The sequence below is a fragment of the Oscarella lobularis genome, chromosome 15 (genome assembly GCF_947507565.1).
Source record: "Oscarella lobularis chromosome 15, ooOscLobu1.1, whole genome shotgun sequence".
Classification (NCBI taxonomy): Eukaryota; Metazoa; Porifera; class Homoscleromorpha; order Homosclerophorida; family Oscarellidae; genus Oscarella; species Oscarella lobularis.
This window is the reverse complement of record NC_089189.1, coordinates 2,161,084-2,178,501: the sequence shown is the minus strand read 5'-3', so window position 1 is coordinate 2,178,501 and position 17,418 is coordinate 2,161,084. Positions and strand designations below refer to the sequence as shown.

The 17,418-nt window shown below is 45.4% G+C and overlaps 2 protein-coding genes across 6 annotated transcripts; both read right to left on the bottom strand.

Annotated features, from left to right (window-relative positions):
• Positions 1–67: 67 nt before the first annotated feature.
• LOC136196043 (uncharacterized) lies at positions 68–4,061 on the bottom strand. Its single transcript, XM_065985543.1, has 2 exons — positions 726–4,061; positions 68–673 (listed from the first exon to the last, which is right to left on the bottom strand). The coding sequence occupies exons 1-2, from the start codon at positions 4,004–4,006 to the stop codon at positions 658–660; spliced, it is 3,297 nt and encodes a 1,098-aa protein (XP_065841615.1). The 5' UTR covers positions 4,007–4,061; the 3' UTR covers positions 68–657.
• A 5,610-nt stretch (positions 4,062–9,671) lies between these two features.
• Positions 9,672–14,971, bottom strand: LOC136195830 (uncharacterized). Of its 5 annotated transcripts, none has more exons than XR_010671972.1 (6): positions 14,559–14,909; positions 14,308–14,504; positions 13,752–14,243; positions 10,150–13,493; positions 10,020–10,097; positions 9,672–9,969 (listed from the first exon to the last, which is right to left on the bottom strand). XR_010671972.1 is itself a non-coding variant. In XM_065985304.1 (6 exons), exons 5-6 carry the CDS (start codon positions 12,248–12,250, stop codon positions 10,087–10,089), a joined length of 2,112 nt encoding a protein of 703 aa, XP_065841376.1. In that variant the 5' UTR covers positions 12,251–13,493; positions 13,752–14,243; positions 14,308–14,504; positions 14,559–14,902; positions 14,958–14,971; the 3' UTR covers positions 9,672–10,086. The 5 variants fall into 5 exon arrangements, 4 of the variants coding, with proteins under 4 accessions (XP_065841376.1, XP_065841378.1, XP_065841377.1 ...); XM_065985304.1 differs by adding an exon at positions 14,958–14,971 and having other exon boundaries at positions 9,672–10,097; positions 14,559–14,902; XM_065985306.1 differs by having other exon boundaries at positions 9,672–10,097; positions 13,752–13,986; positions 14,036–14,243.
• Positions 14,972–17,418: the final 2,447 nt, after the last annotated feature.

Below are 17,418 nucleotides of genomic sequence, written 5' to 3'. Positions count from 1 at the left end.
CTGCTTGGACGCGTGGCGCCTAGCCTACTTGTACCGCATCTTCCCAGTCTACAATCCTGAGCTCTGTGAGTCTATGATCTATTGCGTACAACATCAATCAATGACAGACGGTTCTACTGTCTCAAGTTCTAGCTAGAGCATTCTTCTAACGTGCAATATAACACGGGCGGGTGCAGATGTATGAGACCAACAAAAAAGCGAACGACGACACGGTGCAAGTACATTCCATATTCCGAATTAATCTACTTCATGATTCTTCAGTAGACCGGATTCCGTACCTAACAACGTTTCAAGAGATCCTACTCTACTAGTCTCAAGTTCTAGCTAGACCATTCTTCTAAGGTGCAATATAACACGGACGGGTGCAGACGTAAGGTATCAACTAAAAACGAACAACGACACGGTGCAAGTGCATTCCATATTCTTCATCTACTTTATGACTCTCAGTAGACCAGATTCTGTACCTAACAAGTTACAACGTTCAAGAGATCCTACTCTAGTTGAGATTCCATTTGCCTAACTACAGCAGTGTCACTAGCTAGTGAGGACATTTGTGAGCACATAAATGACACGAACAAAGACGAAGAGAACAAGTACATACTATCTATTTTCTTCATCAACGTTTCTCATTGTTCTTCTTTTGATCCAAGTATCACATCACATCACATCAGCACTGAACGAATCATCTCAGCTTTTAAGATCTTCATAGGAATAACGTTTCTTACCATATTGTCAACCAGATTCCTTGTAGCGTTTGAACGATATCTTCGAACGTTGGTCGTACCAACGGATTCCCATTCCAGCACGATTCGGCCACTTTTTTCAAATCGTCGTTACAGAGAACAGGAAACTCGGGTCTTAGATCGCAGCGAACGACTTGTTCCAAAATCTCCCCGGCCATCATTCCTCGATCGAATTTTTTGAAATACGGATGCTTAGCTGTCATGATTTCCCACAGCGTAATTCCGTAGCTGTAGACGTCGACCGCGCCGTTGTAAGCCTCGCCGCGAAATATTTCGGGAGCCCTGAAAAGTGCCGTACCCACGGCGCGCGAGCCGCGAACGTTCACACCGCTGTCATCTTCAATTTTCGGTGCGATTTTAGTGCAACCCAAATCGGCGACTTTGACGATTCCGATGACGTTGATTAGAAGGTTATCGCACTTGAGATCGCGATGCATCCTATCCATGCTGTGCAGATGACGCATTCCTTTCGCCGCATGTAGAGTGTACTTGACTTGAAGCACGAGTTCCATTGGATGATCGGCGTACTCATTGTCTAACTCGTTTCGCACCGAGCCTCGTTCCATGTATTCCAAAACGATGAACGGTTTGTTCTCGACCGTTTTCCCGGTGCCTATGAAACGAACGATATTGGCGTGGAAAATCGATCGAAGTAATTCGCTTTCGTCTCGAAAATCTTGCAGTTGTTCGTCCGTGCAATCTTCGGCTTTAATCTTGAGAACTTTGAGGGCAACGATTTGATCTCGATATTCGCCGGTCCACACGTCGCCATACGATCCTTTTCCGATTCTTTGTCGAAAGTCAACTTTGTCGTTGTCCACTGACCATATGTTTGAAAGCTCTTCTACAGTTTTCTCGGCTCTCTCCAATTCGATTCTCGTGTACGTGACTACTCTTTGTTGTTTTCGGACGCGTTTAATGCAGTAATAGAATGCAACAATAAGTAGAACTCCGACTACTACTCCCATACCGATTAGATAGGAAGTCGGTGTTGCGCAGGCTTTTCCACTGAATCCTGCATCGCAAATGCAGACTGTCGTATGGTCGCTTTGAACTATGCATTGTCCGTGAATGCAAGTGTCGATTGCACATGTACAATTACGAGCTGATGTTGAGCCATTCGAGCTTGTTACAAGACCTGGTGGACAATCGGTACAGTGAGTGGAACCGCCTCGATCGCTGTACTGCCCTCTTGGACATGGGCGACAAGGATTGAGACTGAAATCCGAACTGTACATTCCAGGGTGGCACCTCTTCAGGTCCAAGCTGTACAAGTTTGCGGGAAAATAGTAATTTGTGTAATCATATTTCAAATAGAGCAATGAGTTTTTGCTGCCGACAATTCGATAATCGCTAAGGTAGTCATGTGATCGTCTCGGAAACATACTTGCGTATCCTTCTAACGTAATGTATTCCTTCCGCGTAAGATCTGCCATAATCAATGTGTTGTCCATTTGGTCTACAGTGACAGCAATGCGTCCGAATGCCGTTGGATGCCAGTCGTGTTTATAGTATCGTTGTGATCCCCAAGACATGTTTTTCCTTTGCCACTTTGAAGCTCCTCTGCCAATTTCTGTGTAATAGATATTCCAGCTGTAAATATATGTTGGAAAAAAGTTATCAAAATCGTTACGTACTGATGAGCCGAAGCATACGTAAAAAATGTCATTCCAGAATGTGCTTGTCCCACTACTTGCATGCTTCTCCTTCTTGTCGTCATCGCAGCAAAGTCGTTTCCACGTTACCGTCATAGGTACGACATTGTTGTTGATCGTCGCCATCCATAAGGAGTTAGGTTTGTTGACAATGCCGCCGTAAATAAGCAGCGATCCATTAGACATCGAGTTCATCGTCGCGAAAGAGTTGCTATGTTGAGGTGCCAGTCCTCGAGAGACAACGTATGACCATATTCGTAGATTTGTAGAGTAAATCCAAAGACTTCTATATATTGTATTATAGTATGCCACGCACTCATTCACCGTCGCTGAAATTGCCGCATAAAGATCTCCCGGGGGCCTCAGGTCTGGATCATACAACGTCCACATAAGAGTGTCAAGCTCCAGCCTCCACACACTTACCAACATCTTGCTTTCCACTTGATATAGAACCGAATCTTCGGTTCTAATTAGAGCCAGTTGTGGATCAAGTGCGCCGTAATTCGAGCAAGGAAATCTGATATTGTAATCGGCTCTGCGGAACTCCCATTTCAATCGAGGTCGACTTTTATGTGTTATTTTCAGAAAGGTTGACAAGCTTTGTGCGACGGGTATCCATAATTGAATGTCTCCCTCTCGCTCATGAATCGTTGGGATAACAATTGTATCTCTAAGCAAGATAATGGTACGTGCCCCATATAGCATGCTCACATTTGTATGCACGCAATCAATACGATTTTCTGTTGTATTGTACAGTCCAAACAGATTTCCGAATAGAGATAAAATAAGAAGCTGAAGTTCTTTGACGTAGGCTGATGTTTCAAGGGCGTACGAGACATTGTCTGCTTGACAAGCTTTGTCAACAAGCATCGTTTTTTCGTACCAACTGGCCGTCGATAACTCAAAAATCCACACTGTTTTTGCGTGCATCACGAGCCAACAAATGTGAGTTTTGTTAACGGAAAAGCCGTGTAGAGAATACGAACTATTTGATATTAGCGACATTGGCAATTCTTCTTCAAATTTTATCCATCGGTAGCTAAAGTTTCTCTCATTTTCTTCCTCTACGCATCGAAGCTCCCACAATTCGTGAAGATCATCCTTAGGTTCTTTCTCCCCGTACATCAATATTGAATCTTTACATGAGCACGGGCTTTTTTCCTGATGAAACGCGAATGCCCTGTGTTCTTTGCTTTGCAGAGAGACTTCGTCGAAAGTTTGAAGAACCACCCACTTTTCGTCTAAGCCGTTGAACAACCACGTGGTGTTTGAATATACATTATTGAAATTGTAGCCTTCTATATCCGGTACTCGATAAACTCCGCCATGCAGTACGACTCGAGTTTCGCAAATAGTGGTCATTGAGAATCCGACTAAATGGTTGAATGAAGACGCTGGTTCAGTGTAGTTTGTATTCGTGAAAAGCTTCGTCCATGTCCCTGTCCGCATTGAGTAAGTCCACGTATTTCCCGTGCAATCGACAAATAGTAGACGACTTTTTGCCTGTGGGAATGTTGCTCGACGATATGTCGAGATAGATAACTGCGGCACTAAGAGATCGCTGTTGCACACTTTGCTATGTGTTGGCCAATTTCGGCTCCAGCTCATGTCTTCACTAAGAATCTGTTGCCAGTGTCCTATACCTTCGGCATTGCTGCAAAAAGCAATAAACCAAAGCGCCCAGCGATGAACAGCCGAGTGCATTGTTCGTGCGCAGCAGCTAATTAACCTCGTTCTCAGGCCCTTTCTCGCTCCAGGATGCTCCGGTGCGGAGCATCCGGGAGCGAGAAAGGGTCTGAGGCTACGTTGTAATGCACGATGCAGATGTTCGTTGGTTTTTTTTACGCGTTATGTGGCACTTACTGAAACCTTATTACGACCAATCCACGAGAGTCGAATGCAATACTTAACTTCCGCTAGTTACAGTATTAGGTGTGACCTGGAAGTATCAGGTAGCGACGAGGGGTAGCGACCGATTTGAATGTGTTCGCCTCTCGATCAGTGATCGAGAGTCACGGCGATATAGACTAAACGACTTATGGTCGTGGATTATGATTTCGCCTCGGGCAATAACTCACGCCCTCGTTCTCTAAATGACATAGACCGGTAATAACCTACGTACATAGTCTACGACGTCGATCGGAAGGTTCGCGGTGCATGTGCATGCCGTCTGTGTGATTGTTTTACATGAGAAGCACATTATTTCCTTTATCACATGTGTTTCCACTCGTTGTCCGGGTTTCTCGTACCACGTGATTGAAAGCGAAAGTTCTTCGAAGCTCCACGGTCAGAGCAGCTGCACTCATGCAGTGGAGCTATACAAGCGTAAGGGTGAGCGTAGAACGCAATGCACACTCCTTACCCACTTCACATAGTCTCTTCAAGGAGTCTCGTCGGTCGTCGCGAAGGCGACGCCACACGGTTGCGTTGGAAACGTCGCCTATAGAAGCACTGAGGATACAGAAGATAGCAAAGATGAAGAGAAGACTTCAGGTTCGCACCGGGGTCCCCTTTCATAAGTAGACTGGGCAGAAGATGCGCGAGACTTTTCCATACTCTTGGCGCTGCTTGGACGCGTGGCACCTATCTTACTTGTACCACATCCTCCCAGTCTACAATCCTGAGCTGTGTGACTCTATAATTTATTGCGTGCAACATCAATCAATCAATCAATGACAGACGGTTCTACAGTCTCAAGTTCTAGCTAGACCATCCTTCTAAGGTGCAATATAACACGGACGGGTGCAGGCGTAAGATATCAACGAAAGAACAAAGGACGACACGGTGCAAGCGTGCAAGTACATTCCATATTCTTCATCTACTTCATGATTCTTCAGTAGACCAAATTCTGTACCTGACAACGTTTAAGAGATCCTACTGAGATTCTGTTTGCCTAACTACAGCAGTGTCACTAGCTAGTGAGGGCATTTGTGAGCTCATAAATGACACGAACAAAGACGAAGAGAACAAGTACATACTATCTATTTCCTTCATCAACGTTTCCCATTGTTCTTCTTTTGATCCAAGTATCACATCACATCACATCAGCACTGAACGAATCATCTCAGCTTTTAAGATCTCCATATGAATAACGTTTCTTACCATTTTGACAACCAGATTCCTTGGAGCGTTTGAACGATATCTTCGAACGTTGGTCGTACCAACGGATTCCCATTCCAGCACGATTCGGCCACTTTTTTCAAATCGTCATTACAGAGAACAGGAAACTCGGGTCTTAGATCGCAGCGAACGACTTGTTCCAAAATCTCCCCGGCCATCATTCCTCGATTGAATTTTTCGAAATACGGATGCTTAGCTGTCATGATTTCCCACAACGTAATTCCGTAGCTGTAGACGTCGACCGCGCCGTTGTAAGCCTCGCCGCGAAATATTTCGGGAGCCCTGAAAAGTGCCGCACCCACGGCGCGCGAACCTCGAACGTTCTCACCGCTGTCATCGTCGATCTTCGGTGCGATTTTAGTGCAACCCAAATCGGCGACTTTGGCGATTCCGTTGACATTGATGAGAAGGTTATCGCACTTGAGATCGCGATGCATTCGATCGATGCTGTGCAGATGACGCATTCCTTTCGCCGCATGTAGAGCGTACTTGACTTGAAGCACGAGTTCCATTGGATGATCGGCGTACTCGTTGTCTAACTCGTTTCGCACCGAGCCTCGTTCCATGTATTCCAAAACGATGAACGGTTTGTTCTCGACCGTTTTCCCGGTGCCTATGAAACGAACGATATTGGCGTGGAAAATTGATCGAAGTAATTCGCTTTCGTCTCGAAAATCTTGCAGTTGTTCGTCCGTGCAATCGTTGGCTTGAATCTTGAGAACTTTGACGGCAACGATTTGATCTCGATATTCGGCGATCCACACATCGCCAAACGATCCTTCTCCAATCTTTTGTTGAAAGCCGATTTTCTCGTTGTCCACTGACCAAATGTTCGACAGCTCGGCGACGGTTTTCTCAGCCATCTCCAATTCGACTCTGGTGTAATTCGCTTCTCGTTTATGTTTTTGGACGCGTTTGATGCCGTAATAGAATGCAACGATAAGAAGAACTCCGACTACTACTCCCATACCCATTAGATAGGAAGTCGGTGTTGCGCAGGCTTTTCCACTGAATCCAGCATCGCAAATGCAGACTGTCGTATGGTCGCTTTGAAGTACGCATTGTCCGTGAATGCAAGTGTCAATTGCACATGTGCAATTTCGAGCAGATGTTGAGCCGTTCGAGCTTGTTACAAGACCTGGTGGACAATCGGTACAGTGAGTGGAACCGCCTCGATTGCTGTACTGCCCTCTTGGACATGGGCGACATGGATAGAGACTAAAATCCGAACTGTACATTCCCGGGGGGCACCTCTTCAGGTCCAAGATGTACAAGTTCGTGGGAAAAAAGTCCTGTATGTAATCATATTTTAAATAGAGCAATGAGTTTTTGCTACCGACCATTCGATAATCGCCAAAGAGGTCGCGTGATTTTTTCGGAAACATACTTGCGTATCCTTCTAACATAATATATTCCTGTTGCGTAAGATCTGCCATAATCATTGTGTTGTCCATTTGGTCTACAGTGACAGCAATGCGTCCAAATGCCGTTGGATGCCAGTCGTAGTTATAGTGTTGATGTGATCCCCAAGACATGTTTTTCCTGTACCACTTTAAAGCCCCTCTGCCAATTTCTGTGTAATAGATATTCCAGTTGTAATTCAACGTTGTAAAAATAAAATCGTTACTTTCTGATGAGCCGAAGCATACGTAAAAAATGTCATTCCAGAATGTGCTTGTCCAGTGACTTGGATGCTTCTCCTTCTTGTCGTCATCGCAGCAAAGTCGTTTCCACGTTGCCGTCATAGGTACGACATTGTCGTTGATCGTCGCCATCCATAAGGAGTTAGATTTGTTGACAATGCCGCCGTAAATAAGCAGCGATCCATTAGACATCGAGTTCATCGTCGCGAAAGACTTGCTATGTTGAGGTGCCAGTCCTCGAGAGACAACTTTTGACCATTGTCGTAGAGTCGTAGAGTAAATCCAAAGACGTCTATTATTTGTATTATAGTATGCCACGCACTCATTCACTGTCGCTGAAAATGCCGCATATTGATCGCTAGGGGGCCTCAGGTCTGGATCATACAACGTCCACATAAGAGTGTCGAGCTCTAGCCTCCACATACGCACAGTTGCAGAGAAAAAGCTTTCCACTTGATATAGAACCGAATCTTCGGTTCTAATTAGAGCCGGTGATGGATTAGTAAAGCCGATATTTGAGCAAGGAAATCTATTATTGCTCTCTGCTCTTATGAACTCCCATATCAGTCGACTTTTATGAGTTATTTTCATAAAGGTTGAAAAGTTTTGTGTGCTGGGTCTCCATAATTGAACGTCTCTCTCTCGCCCACTAGCTGTTGGAATAACAATTGTATCTCTAGAAAGGATGCTAATTGCCCCATATATCATGCTCAGATTTGTGTGCACGCAATCAATACGATTTTCTGTTGCATTGTACAGTCCAATTTGATTTCCGACTAAAGAGAAAATAAGAAGCTGAAATTCTTTTACGTAGGCTGATTTTTCAAGAAAGATACGGGGGGGTGTTCGACAAGCTTTGTCAACAAGGATCGTTTTTTCGTACCACCTGGCCGTCGATAACTCGAAAATCCACATTCTTTTTGCGTGCATCGAGAGCCAACAAATGTGACTTTCGTTCACGGAAAAGCCGCATAGCTTCCACGCACTATTTGATATTAGCGACATTGGCAATTCCTCTTTAAATTTTATCCATCGGTAGCTAAAGTTTCTCTCATTTTCTTCCTCTACGCATCGAAGTTCCCACAATTCGTGAAGATCATTCTCAGGTTCTTTCTCCCCGTACAGCAATATTGAATCTTTACATGAACACGGGCTTTTTTCCTGATGAAACGCGAATGCCCTGTGTTCTTTGCTTTGAAGAGAGACATCGTCGAATGTTTGAAGAACCACCCACTTTTCCTCTAAGCCGTTGAACAACCACGTGGTCTTTGAATATACATAACTGAAATATTGGTCATCAAAACCCTTTACTCGATAAAATCCGCCATGCAGTACGACTCGAGTTTCGCAAATAGTGGTCATTGAGAATCCGACTAAATGGTCGAATGAAGACGCTGGTTCAGTGTAGTTTGTATTCGTGAAAAGCTTCGTCCACGTCCCTGTCCCCATTGAGTAAGTCCACGTATTTCCCGTGCAATCGACGAATAGTAGACGACTTTTTGCTTGTGGGAATGTTGCGTTTCGACGATATGTCGAGATAGGTAACTCTGGCACTGCATAGCGGACGCATTCTGTGCTATATGTTGGCCAATTTCGGCTCCAGCTCATGTCTTCACTAAGAACCTTTTTCCAGTGTTCTATACCTTCGGCATTGCTGCAAAAAGCAATAAGCCAAAGCGCCCAGCGATGAACAGCCGAGTGCATCGTTCGTGCGCAACGGCGTTCTATAATGCACGATGCAGATGTTCGTTGGTTTTCTTTACGCGTCATGTGGCACTTACTGAAACCTTATCACATGCTCGACCAATCCACGAGAGTCGAGTGCAATACTTAACTTCCGCTAGTTACAGTATTAGGTGTGACCTGGAAGTATCAGGTAGCGACCGATTCGCCTCTCGATCAGAGATCGAGAGTCACGGCGATATATAGAATAAACGACTTACGGTCGTGCATTATGATTTCGCCTCGGGCAATAACTCGCACCCCTCGTGCCTAATGAACGATTATCAATAACCTAGGTATTATATAGTACGACGATCGGAAAGTTCGCGGTGCATGTCCATTCCGTCTATGGGATCGAAAAGCGCATTATTTCGTTTATCACATGTGGTTTCCACTCGTTGTCCGGGTTTCTTGTACCACGTGATTGAAAGCGAAAGTTCTTCGAAACTCCACGGTCAGAGCAGCTGCACTCATGCAATGGAGCTATACAAGCGTAAGGGTGAGCGTAGAACGCAATGCACACTCCTTACCCACTTCACATAGTTCTCTTCAAGGAGTCTCGTCGATCGTCGCGAAGGCGACGCCACACGGTTGCGTTGGAAACGTCGCCTATAGAACTACTGGAGATAAGAAGATAGCAAATATGAAGAGAAGACTTCAGGTTCGCACCGGGGTCCCCTTCATAAGTAGACTGGGCAGAAGATACGAGACTTTTCCCTACTCTTGGCGCTGCTTGGACGCGTGGCGCCTAGCTTACTTGTACCAAATCCTCCTATTCTACAATCCGGGGCTGTGTGACTCTATAATTTATTGCGTACAACATCAATCAATGACAGACGGTTCTACAGTCTCAAGTTCTGGCTAGACCATTCTTCTAAGGTGCAATATAACACGGACGGGTGCAGGCGTAAGATATCAACGAAAGAAGAAAGGACGACACGGTGCAAGCGTGCAAGTACATTCCATATTCTTCATCTACTTCATGATTCTTCAGTAGACCAGATTCCGTACCTATAGGCTAACAACTTTTCAAGAGATCCTACTCTAATTGAGATTCTATTTGCCTAACTACAGCAGTGTCACTGGCTAGTGAGGACATTTGTTAGAACATGAATGAAGACGAAGAGAACGATTACATGCTATCTATTTCCTTCATCAACGTTTCTCATTGTTCTTCTGCTTGGATCCAAGTATCACGTCATGTCACGTCAGCGCTGAACAAATCATCTCAGTTTTCAAGATCTCCATAGGAAGAACGTTTCTTACCATATTGCAACCAGATTTTTTGAAGTGTTTGAACGATATCTTCAAACGTTGGTCGTACCAACGGATTCCCATTCCAGCACGATTCGGCCACTTTTTTCAAATCGTCATTACAGAGAACAGGAAACTCTGGTCTTAGATCGCAGCGAACGACTTGTTCCAAAATCTCCCCGGCCATCATTCCTCGATCGAATTTTTTGACATACGGATGCTTAGCTGTCATGATTTCCCACAACGTAATTCCGTAGCTGTAGACGTCGACCGCGCCGTTGTAAGCCTCGCCGCGAAATATTTCGGGAGCCCTGAAAAGTGCCGTACCCACGGCGCGCGAACCTCGAACGTTCTCACCGCTGTCATCGTCGATCTTCGGTGCAATTTTAGTGCAACCCAAATCGGCGACTTTGACGATTCCGTTGACATTGATGAGAAGGTTATCGCATTTGAGATCGCGATGCATCCTATCGATGCTGTGCAGATGACGCATTCCTTTCGCCGCATGTAGGGCGTACTTGACTTGAAGCACGAGTTCCATTGGATGATCGACGTACTCATTGTCTAACTCGTTTCGCACCGAGCCTCGTTCCATGTATTCCAAAACGATGAACGGTTTGTTCTCGACCGTTTTCCCCGTGCCTATGAAACGAACGATGTTGGCGTGGAAAATTGATCGAAGTAATTCGCTTTCGTCTCGAAAATCTTGCAGTTGTTCGTCCGTGCAATCTTCGGCTTTAATCTTGAGAACTTTGACGGCAACGATTTGATCTCGATATTCGACGGTCCACACGTCGCCATACGATCCTTTTCCGATTCTTTGTCGAAAGTCAACTTTGTCGTTGTCCACTGACCATATGTTCGAAAGCTCTTCTACAGTTTTCTCGGCTCTCTCCAATTCGATTCTCGTGTACGTGACTACTCTTTGTTGTTTTCGGACGCGTTTGATGCCGTAATAGAATGCAACGATGAGTAGAACTCCGACTACTACTCCCATACCGATTAGATAGGAAGTCGGTGTTGCGCAGGCTTTTCCACTGAATCCTGCATCGCAAATGCAGACTGTCGTATGGTCGCTTTGAATGATGCATTGTCCGTGAATGCAAGTGTCGATCGCACATGTACAATTACGAGCAGATGTTGAGCCCTCCGAGCTTGTTACAAGACCTGGTGGACAATCGGTACAGTGAGTGGAACCGCCTCGATCGCTGTACTGCCCTCTGGGACATTGGCGACAAGGATAGAGACTGAAATCCGAACTGTACATTCCCGTGGGGCACCTCTTCAGGTCCAAGATGTACAAGTTCGTGGGAAAAAGCCAATTTTTGTGATCATATTTTAAATAGAGCAATGAGTTTTTGCTACCGACCATTCGATAATCGCCAAAGAGGTCCTGTGATTTTTTCGGAAACATACTTGCGTATCCTTCTAACATAATGTATTCCTTCCGCGTGAGATCTGCCATACTCATTGTGTTGTCCACTTGGTCTACCGTGACAGCAAGTCGTCCAAATGCCGTTGGATACCAGTTGTGTTTATAGTATCGTTGTGATCCCCAAGACATGTTTTTCCTGTGCCACTTTGAAGCCCCTCTGCCAATTTCTGTGAAATAGATATTCCAGCTGTAATTCCAGCTGTAATTCCTCCTTTTCGAAATGGGATCAAAAATTATTCTTTTTGATGAGCCGAAGCATACGTAAAAAATATCATTCCAAAATGTGCTTGTCCAGTGACTTGGATGCTTCTCCTTCTTGTCGTCATCGCAGCAAAGTTGTTTCCACGTTGCCGTCATAGGTACGACATTGTCGTTGATCGTCGCCATCCATAAGGAGTTAGATTTGTTGAGAATGCCGCCGTAAATAAGCAGCGATCCATTAGACATCGAGTTCATCGTCGCGAAAGACTTGCTATTTTGAGGTGCCAGTCCTCGGGAGACAACTTTTGACCATTGTCGTAGATTTGTAGAGTAAATCCAAAGACGTCTATTTTGTGTATTATAGTATGCCGCACACTCATTCACTGTCGCTGAAAATGCCGCATATTGATCGCTAGGGGGCGTCAGGTCTGGATCATACAAAGTCCACATAAGAGTGTCGAGCTCCAGCCTCCACATACGCACAGTTGTAGAGAAAAAGCTTTCCACTTGATATAAAACCGAATCTTCGGTTCTAATTAGAGCTGGTGATGAATTATCTATGCCAAAATTCGTGCAAGGAAATCTGTTATTTTACTCGGCTCTGCGGAACTCCCATTTCAATGGACGACGAGTTATTGTCAGAAAAGTTGACAAGTTTTTTGTGGTGGGTATCCATAATTGAAGGTCTCCCTCTCGCTCACGAACCGTTGGAATAACAATTGTATCTCTAAGCAAGATAATGCTACGTGCCCCATATAGCTTGCTCATATCTGTGTGCACGCAATCAATACGATTTTCTGTTGCATTGTACAGTCCAAATTGATTTCCGCGTAAAAAGAAAATAAGAAGCTGAAGTTTTTTTGCGTAGGCTGCTGTTTGAATGACGTACATGTACGAGAAAGGGTCTGTTAGACAAGCTTTGTCAACAAGGATCGTTTTTTCGTACCACCTGGCCGTCGATAACTCAAAAATCCACATTCTTTTTACGTCAATCGTGAGCCAACAAATGTGACTTTCGTTCACGGAAAAGCCGTATCGCGCCCACGCACGAATTGATCTTAGCGACATTGGCAATTCTTCTTCAAATTTTATCCATCGGTAGCTAAAATTTTTCTCATTTTCTTCCTCTACGCATCGAAGTTCCCACAAGTCGTGAAGATCATCATAAGTTTCTTTCTCCCCGTACATCAATATTGAATCTTTACATGAGCACGGGCTTCTTTCCTGATGAAACGCGAATGCCCTGTGTTCTTTGCTTTGCAGAGAGACTTCGTCGAAAGTTTGAAGAACCACCCACTTTTCGTCTAAGCCGTTGAACAACCACGTGGTGTTTGAATATACATGACTGTAATAGAAGCCATCTAAATCCGGTAGTCGATAAACTCCGCCATGCAGTACGACTCGAGTTTCGCAAATAGTGGTCATTGAGAATCTGATTAAATGGTCGAATGAAGACGCTGGTTCAGTGTAGTTTGTATTCGTGAAAAGCTTCGTCCATGTCCCTGTCCGCATTGAGTAAGTCCACGTATTTCCCGTGCAATCGACGAATAGTAGACGACTTTTTGCTTGTGGGAATGTTGCGTTTCGACGATATGTTGAGATAGATAACTCTGGCACAGCGAGATCGAGGTCGCACTCTGTGCTATGTGTTGGCCAATTTCGGCTCCAGCTCATGTCTTCACTAAGAACCTTTTTCCAGTGTCCTATACCTTCGGCATTGCTGCAAAAAGCAATAAACCAAAGCGCCCAGCGATGAACAGCCGAGTGCATCGTTCGTGCGAAGCGGCTAATTAGCCTCGGTCCCAGACCCTTTCTCGCTCCCGGATGCTCCGGTGCGGAGCATCCGGGAGCGAGAAAGGGTCTGAGGCTACGTTCTAATGCGCAATGCAGATGTTCGTTCGTTTTCTTTACGCTTCATGTGGCACTTACTGAAACCTTATTACATGTTTGGTGAGTCTTAAATACAATTATATGTTACCTGTAGTGCCCGGAGTAAAAAACCGGAAGTAGATGGCGTACTTGTAGCCCGGAGCATTCACTTTCATCATTCTGTATCTTGTCTCTCCTAACTTCAATAGGATGTTGAGTACGTCTTGGGTGACGGCCCCGCTTGACGGCCGGGGGCGGCGTGCCTCCTTAACAATGTCGTGCGCCAGTTGACCTTTGTAGAATAGATCGGCGTTGCCGTGGGCGTGTCTTTGCAATGACGATACCTAGTAGGCCCCATAAAAATCGTGCTAATATGGCCATAGGAAAATTTACACTATATCAAGAGAAAAAGAGCCGGTCGTGTTTTTGTCGAATACGTCACGTACCTTAGACCGAACAAAAAATCGGGAATATAGCTAAGCCGACTGTTAGTAGAAAAACGGGGCGCCGCCCTATTTTGTCCGATTAGGCACACGTACAAACAAGGCTCCTATAAGTGATCCGAAGTGGTAGAAGCTCGAAAACAATCCCGTATAGTATCCTATAAAAGGCAGAGAAGAAGCATGCGTAGAGAGTGCGCCGCGCGATAACTTATGCCGCTATACCATGTTGGCTATTTTTCAAATGAGGAAAGAATCCCTGTGTCATAAACGGACGCATGGGCACGCTAACGAATCGATCGATCGTCGCGAGTGCCGCACGTCGCCGGCTCCGGCTGGCTTCGGGGTCCCCGACTCCCCGGGAGAGTGGTGATAGTCTTACCAAACGACGTTGCATATGTCACTGATGCAACGACAAGGATCTAGTGCATACTTTTTAGTGCGATAGCATGCAAACATATCTTGGTTCGGTGAACCTGTACTCTCGGCAGCGGAGTCACTGCATTTGTCCCCTTGTCGCTCATATACCTGCCACAGTGATAATCCGAATATAGAAACGACAAAACGTAGCGAGATCGATCCGCGCAAGGCACTGCCACTAAGGTCTACTTCCGTGAATGAGTCACGTTCTATCCCGGATTCCGCTGAGAGTTCTCGACGTTTTCTCCTTGAAGTTCGGCGTTCCCGAAGTCTCCGATGCAAAAGCCCAACCCTTCGGTGAAAGGTAGAGCAGATGTAGTGCTTCGTCGGACCTTACACTAGGCGCTGGAGGCGAAAACGCCCCTCGAGGTCAGTTCCTCTGTTTTTGTTGCTTCTTTCCCTACGAAGAAGCCGTTTGGCGACGCAGAAGCAGTTTATGGGACCACGTTACGCACGCGAGCTTCTTTCACCCTTTGTCTTGTGACCTTTGCGAAGGGAGGGGGCCCCCGTTAGGGAACAATCCTCTTTTGTTACACCCCACCTCGTCCACTCGTCGGGGAAATCCTCCAGAGCGCACACTCCTTACGCACTTCTCATAGCCTCTTCAAGGAGTCTCGTCGGTTAATGAAGGCGAAGCCACACGGAAGGAAGACTCGCACCGGGGTCCCCCTCATAAGTAGACTAGGCAAAAGATACGCGAAACTTTTCCATACTCGTGGCGCTGCTTGGATGCGTGGCGCCTAGCCTAGCTACTTGCCCCATTCTCCCAGTCTACAATCCTGAGCCTTGTGACTCATAATCTATTGCGTACAACACCAATCACTGACAGTCTCAAGTTCTAGCTAGAGCATTCTTCTAACGTGTAATCAATATAACACGGACGCGTGCAGATGTACGATACCGACAAAGAAACGAACGACGACACAGTGCTCTTCATCTACTTCATGCTTCTTCAGTAGACAAGATTCTCTTTACCTAACAACGTTCCCAAGATCCCACTCTAGTTGAGATCCTATTTGCCTAGCTACAGCTGTGTAGTGCACTAGCTAGTGAGGACATTTGTGAGCACATAAGTAAAACGAACAAAGACGAATTGGATCCAAGTATCACATCACATCACTTCAGCGCTGAACAAATCATCTCAGTTTTCAAGATTTTTATAGGAATAGCGTTTCTTACCATATTGTCTGAAGTGTTTGAACGATACCTTCGAACGTTGGTCGTACCAACGGATTCCCATTCCAGCACGATTCGGCCACTTTTTTCAAATCGTCGTTACAGATAACAGGAAACTCGGGTCTTAGATCGCAGCGAACGACTTGTTCCAAAATCTCCCCGGCCATCATCCCTCGATCAAATTTTTCGAAATACGGATGCTTAGCTGTCATGATTTCCCACAGCGTAATTCCGTAGCTGTAGACGTCGACCGCGCCGTTGTAAGCCTCGCCGCGAAATATTTCGGGAGCCCTGAAAAGTGCGTACCCACCGCGCGCGAACCTCGAACGTTCTCACCGCTGTCATCGTCGATCTTCGGTGCGATTTTAGTGCAACCCAAATCGGCGACTTTGACGATTCCGTTGACATTGATGAGAAGGTTATCGCATTTGAGATCGCGATGCATTCGATCACTGTTAAAACTGAAGGTGCTGTGCTAACACAATTTCGAGGTTACAGTCACTGCAACTATTCTAACCTTAGCTTTGGCTCAAGGTAACCTTAGGCGCAGTGTTGTAGAGTCACCAGCTTTTAGTGTTGCGATAACACTTTAGAAGGCACTGTGAATAAGCCGGGAGGTGCTTGCTTACCTATTCGAAAGTTCTTTCTGAACACGTCCAAAGGCTATGCCAATCCTGTGCTAACGGCTACGTAAACCTCATTAAAGATTAATTGCAACATATTTTTGTGAATTTGAATTATTAGCCGCCTTGGTTTGATGATGTGCATGCGTGAGCCCCCAGCAAGCCTACCCAAGGGTGTGGGTAAATTTGCGCGTCGTTATTACGAAGCATAACTTTACCTATAAATTCACAAACATTCACAGCGTTTTTTTGCTACTCTCTATACACGGATATTCAGTCCTTTAATTTAAAATTATTATGGTAAAGCGATCTTTATTAGTTACAATTTGTGACCTATCAAGGAGCATAAAAATTAACTCATAACTAGTTCATCAAAAAATGCTGAATGTTTCTCATGCACATACTCTTATGGAACTGATATTAGAATCCATTGCAGCCACGAAATTACCCAAAAGAGTTAATGGGAAGTGCCTCCGTTTGACATTGCGTGGTCAGTCATACAAGGAAGCTTGTAGCTAAAATTAGAAATCTTTTGCCAAGTACAGTAGTGCATTTATTCTAAACTCCACCACTTTGCAGCCAAACGACAGACGAGTTAATTAAATCGGTTGCTCTAGCAGCCTATATACAGGGTGAACGCGGTGTGCCTAAACAATCATTGCATGCTAACAGCTCATTGAAGAAATTCGCCGCGTCTAAGCTAGGCAAACTGGTTTAATCGGAAGCTCCAGCAGCCTAACTAGAATGCGGCATGCGTAATTAAACAATAAAAAATTTTCAGTTTACTAGTCAGAGGCGTCAGCAGCAGTCAGAATGCAGTATGCGTAAACTAAACCGGAAGAGGAACGTTTACGGTCCGCTAAAGCAATCCGCCGCGTCACAGCCAAGCAGACGGGTTAGATCGGAGGCTCCAGCAGCCTAACTAACATGCTCTATGACCACAAAAAACAGAAGGAGTTTCTTTGGCCTCTGGAGCGATCCGCCACGTCACAGCCAAGCAGACGGGTTAGATCAGATGCTCCAGAAGCCTAACTAGCATGGGTATGCGTAAGTTAATTTTTCTGTTCGCTGGAGCGATCCGCCACGTCACAGCTAGGCAGACGGGTTTAATCGGAAG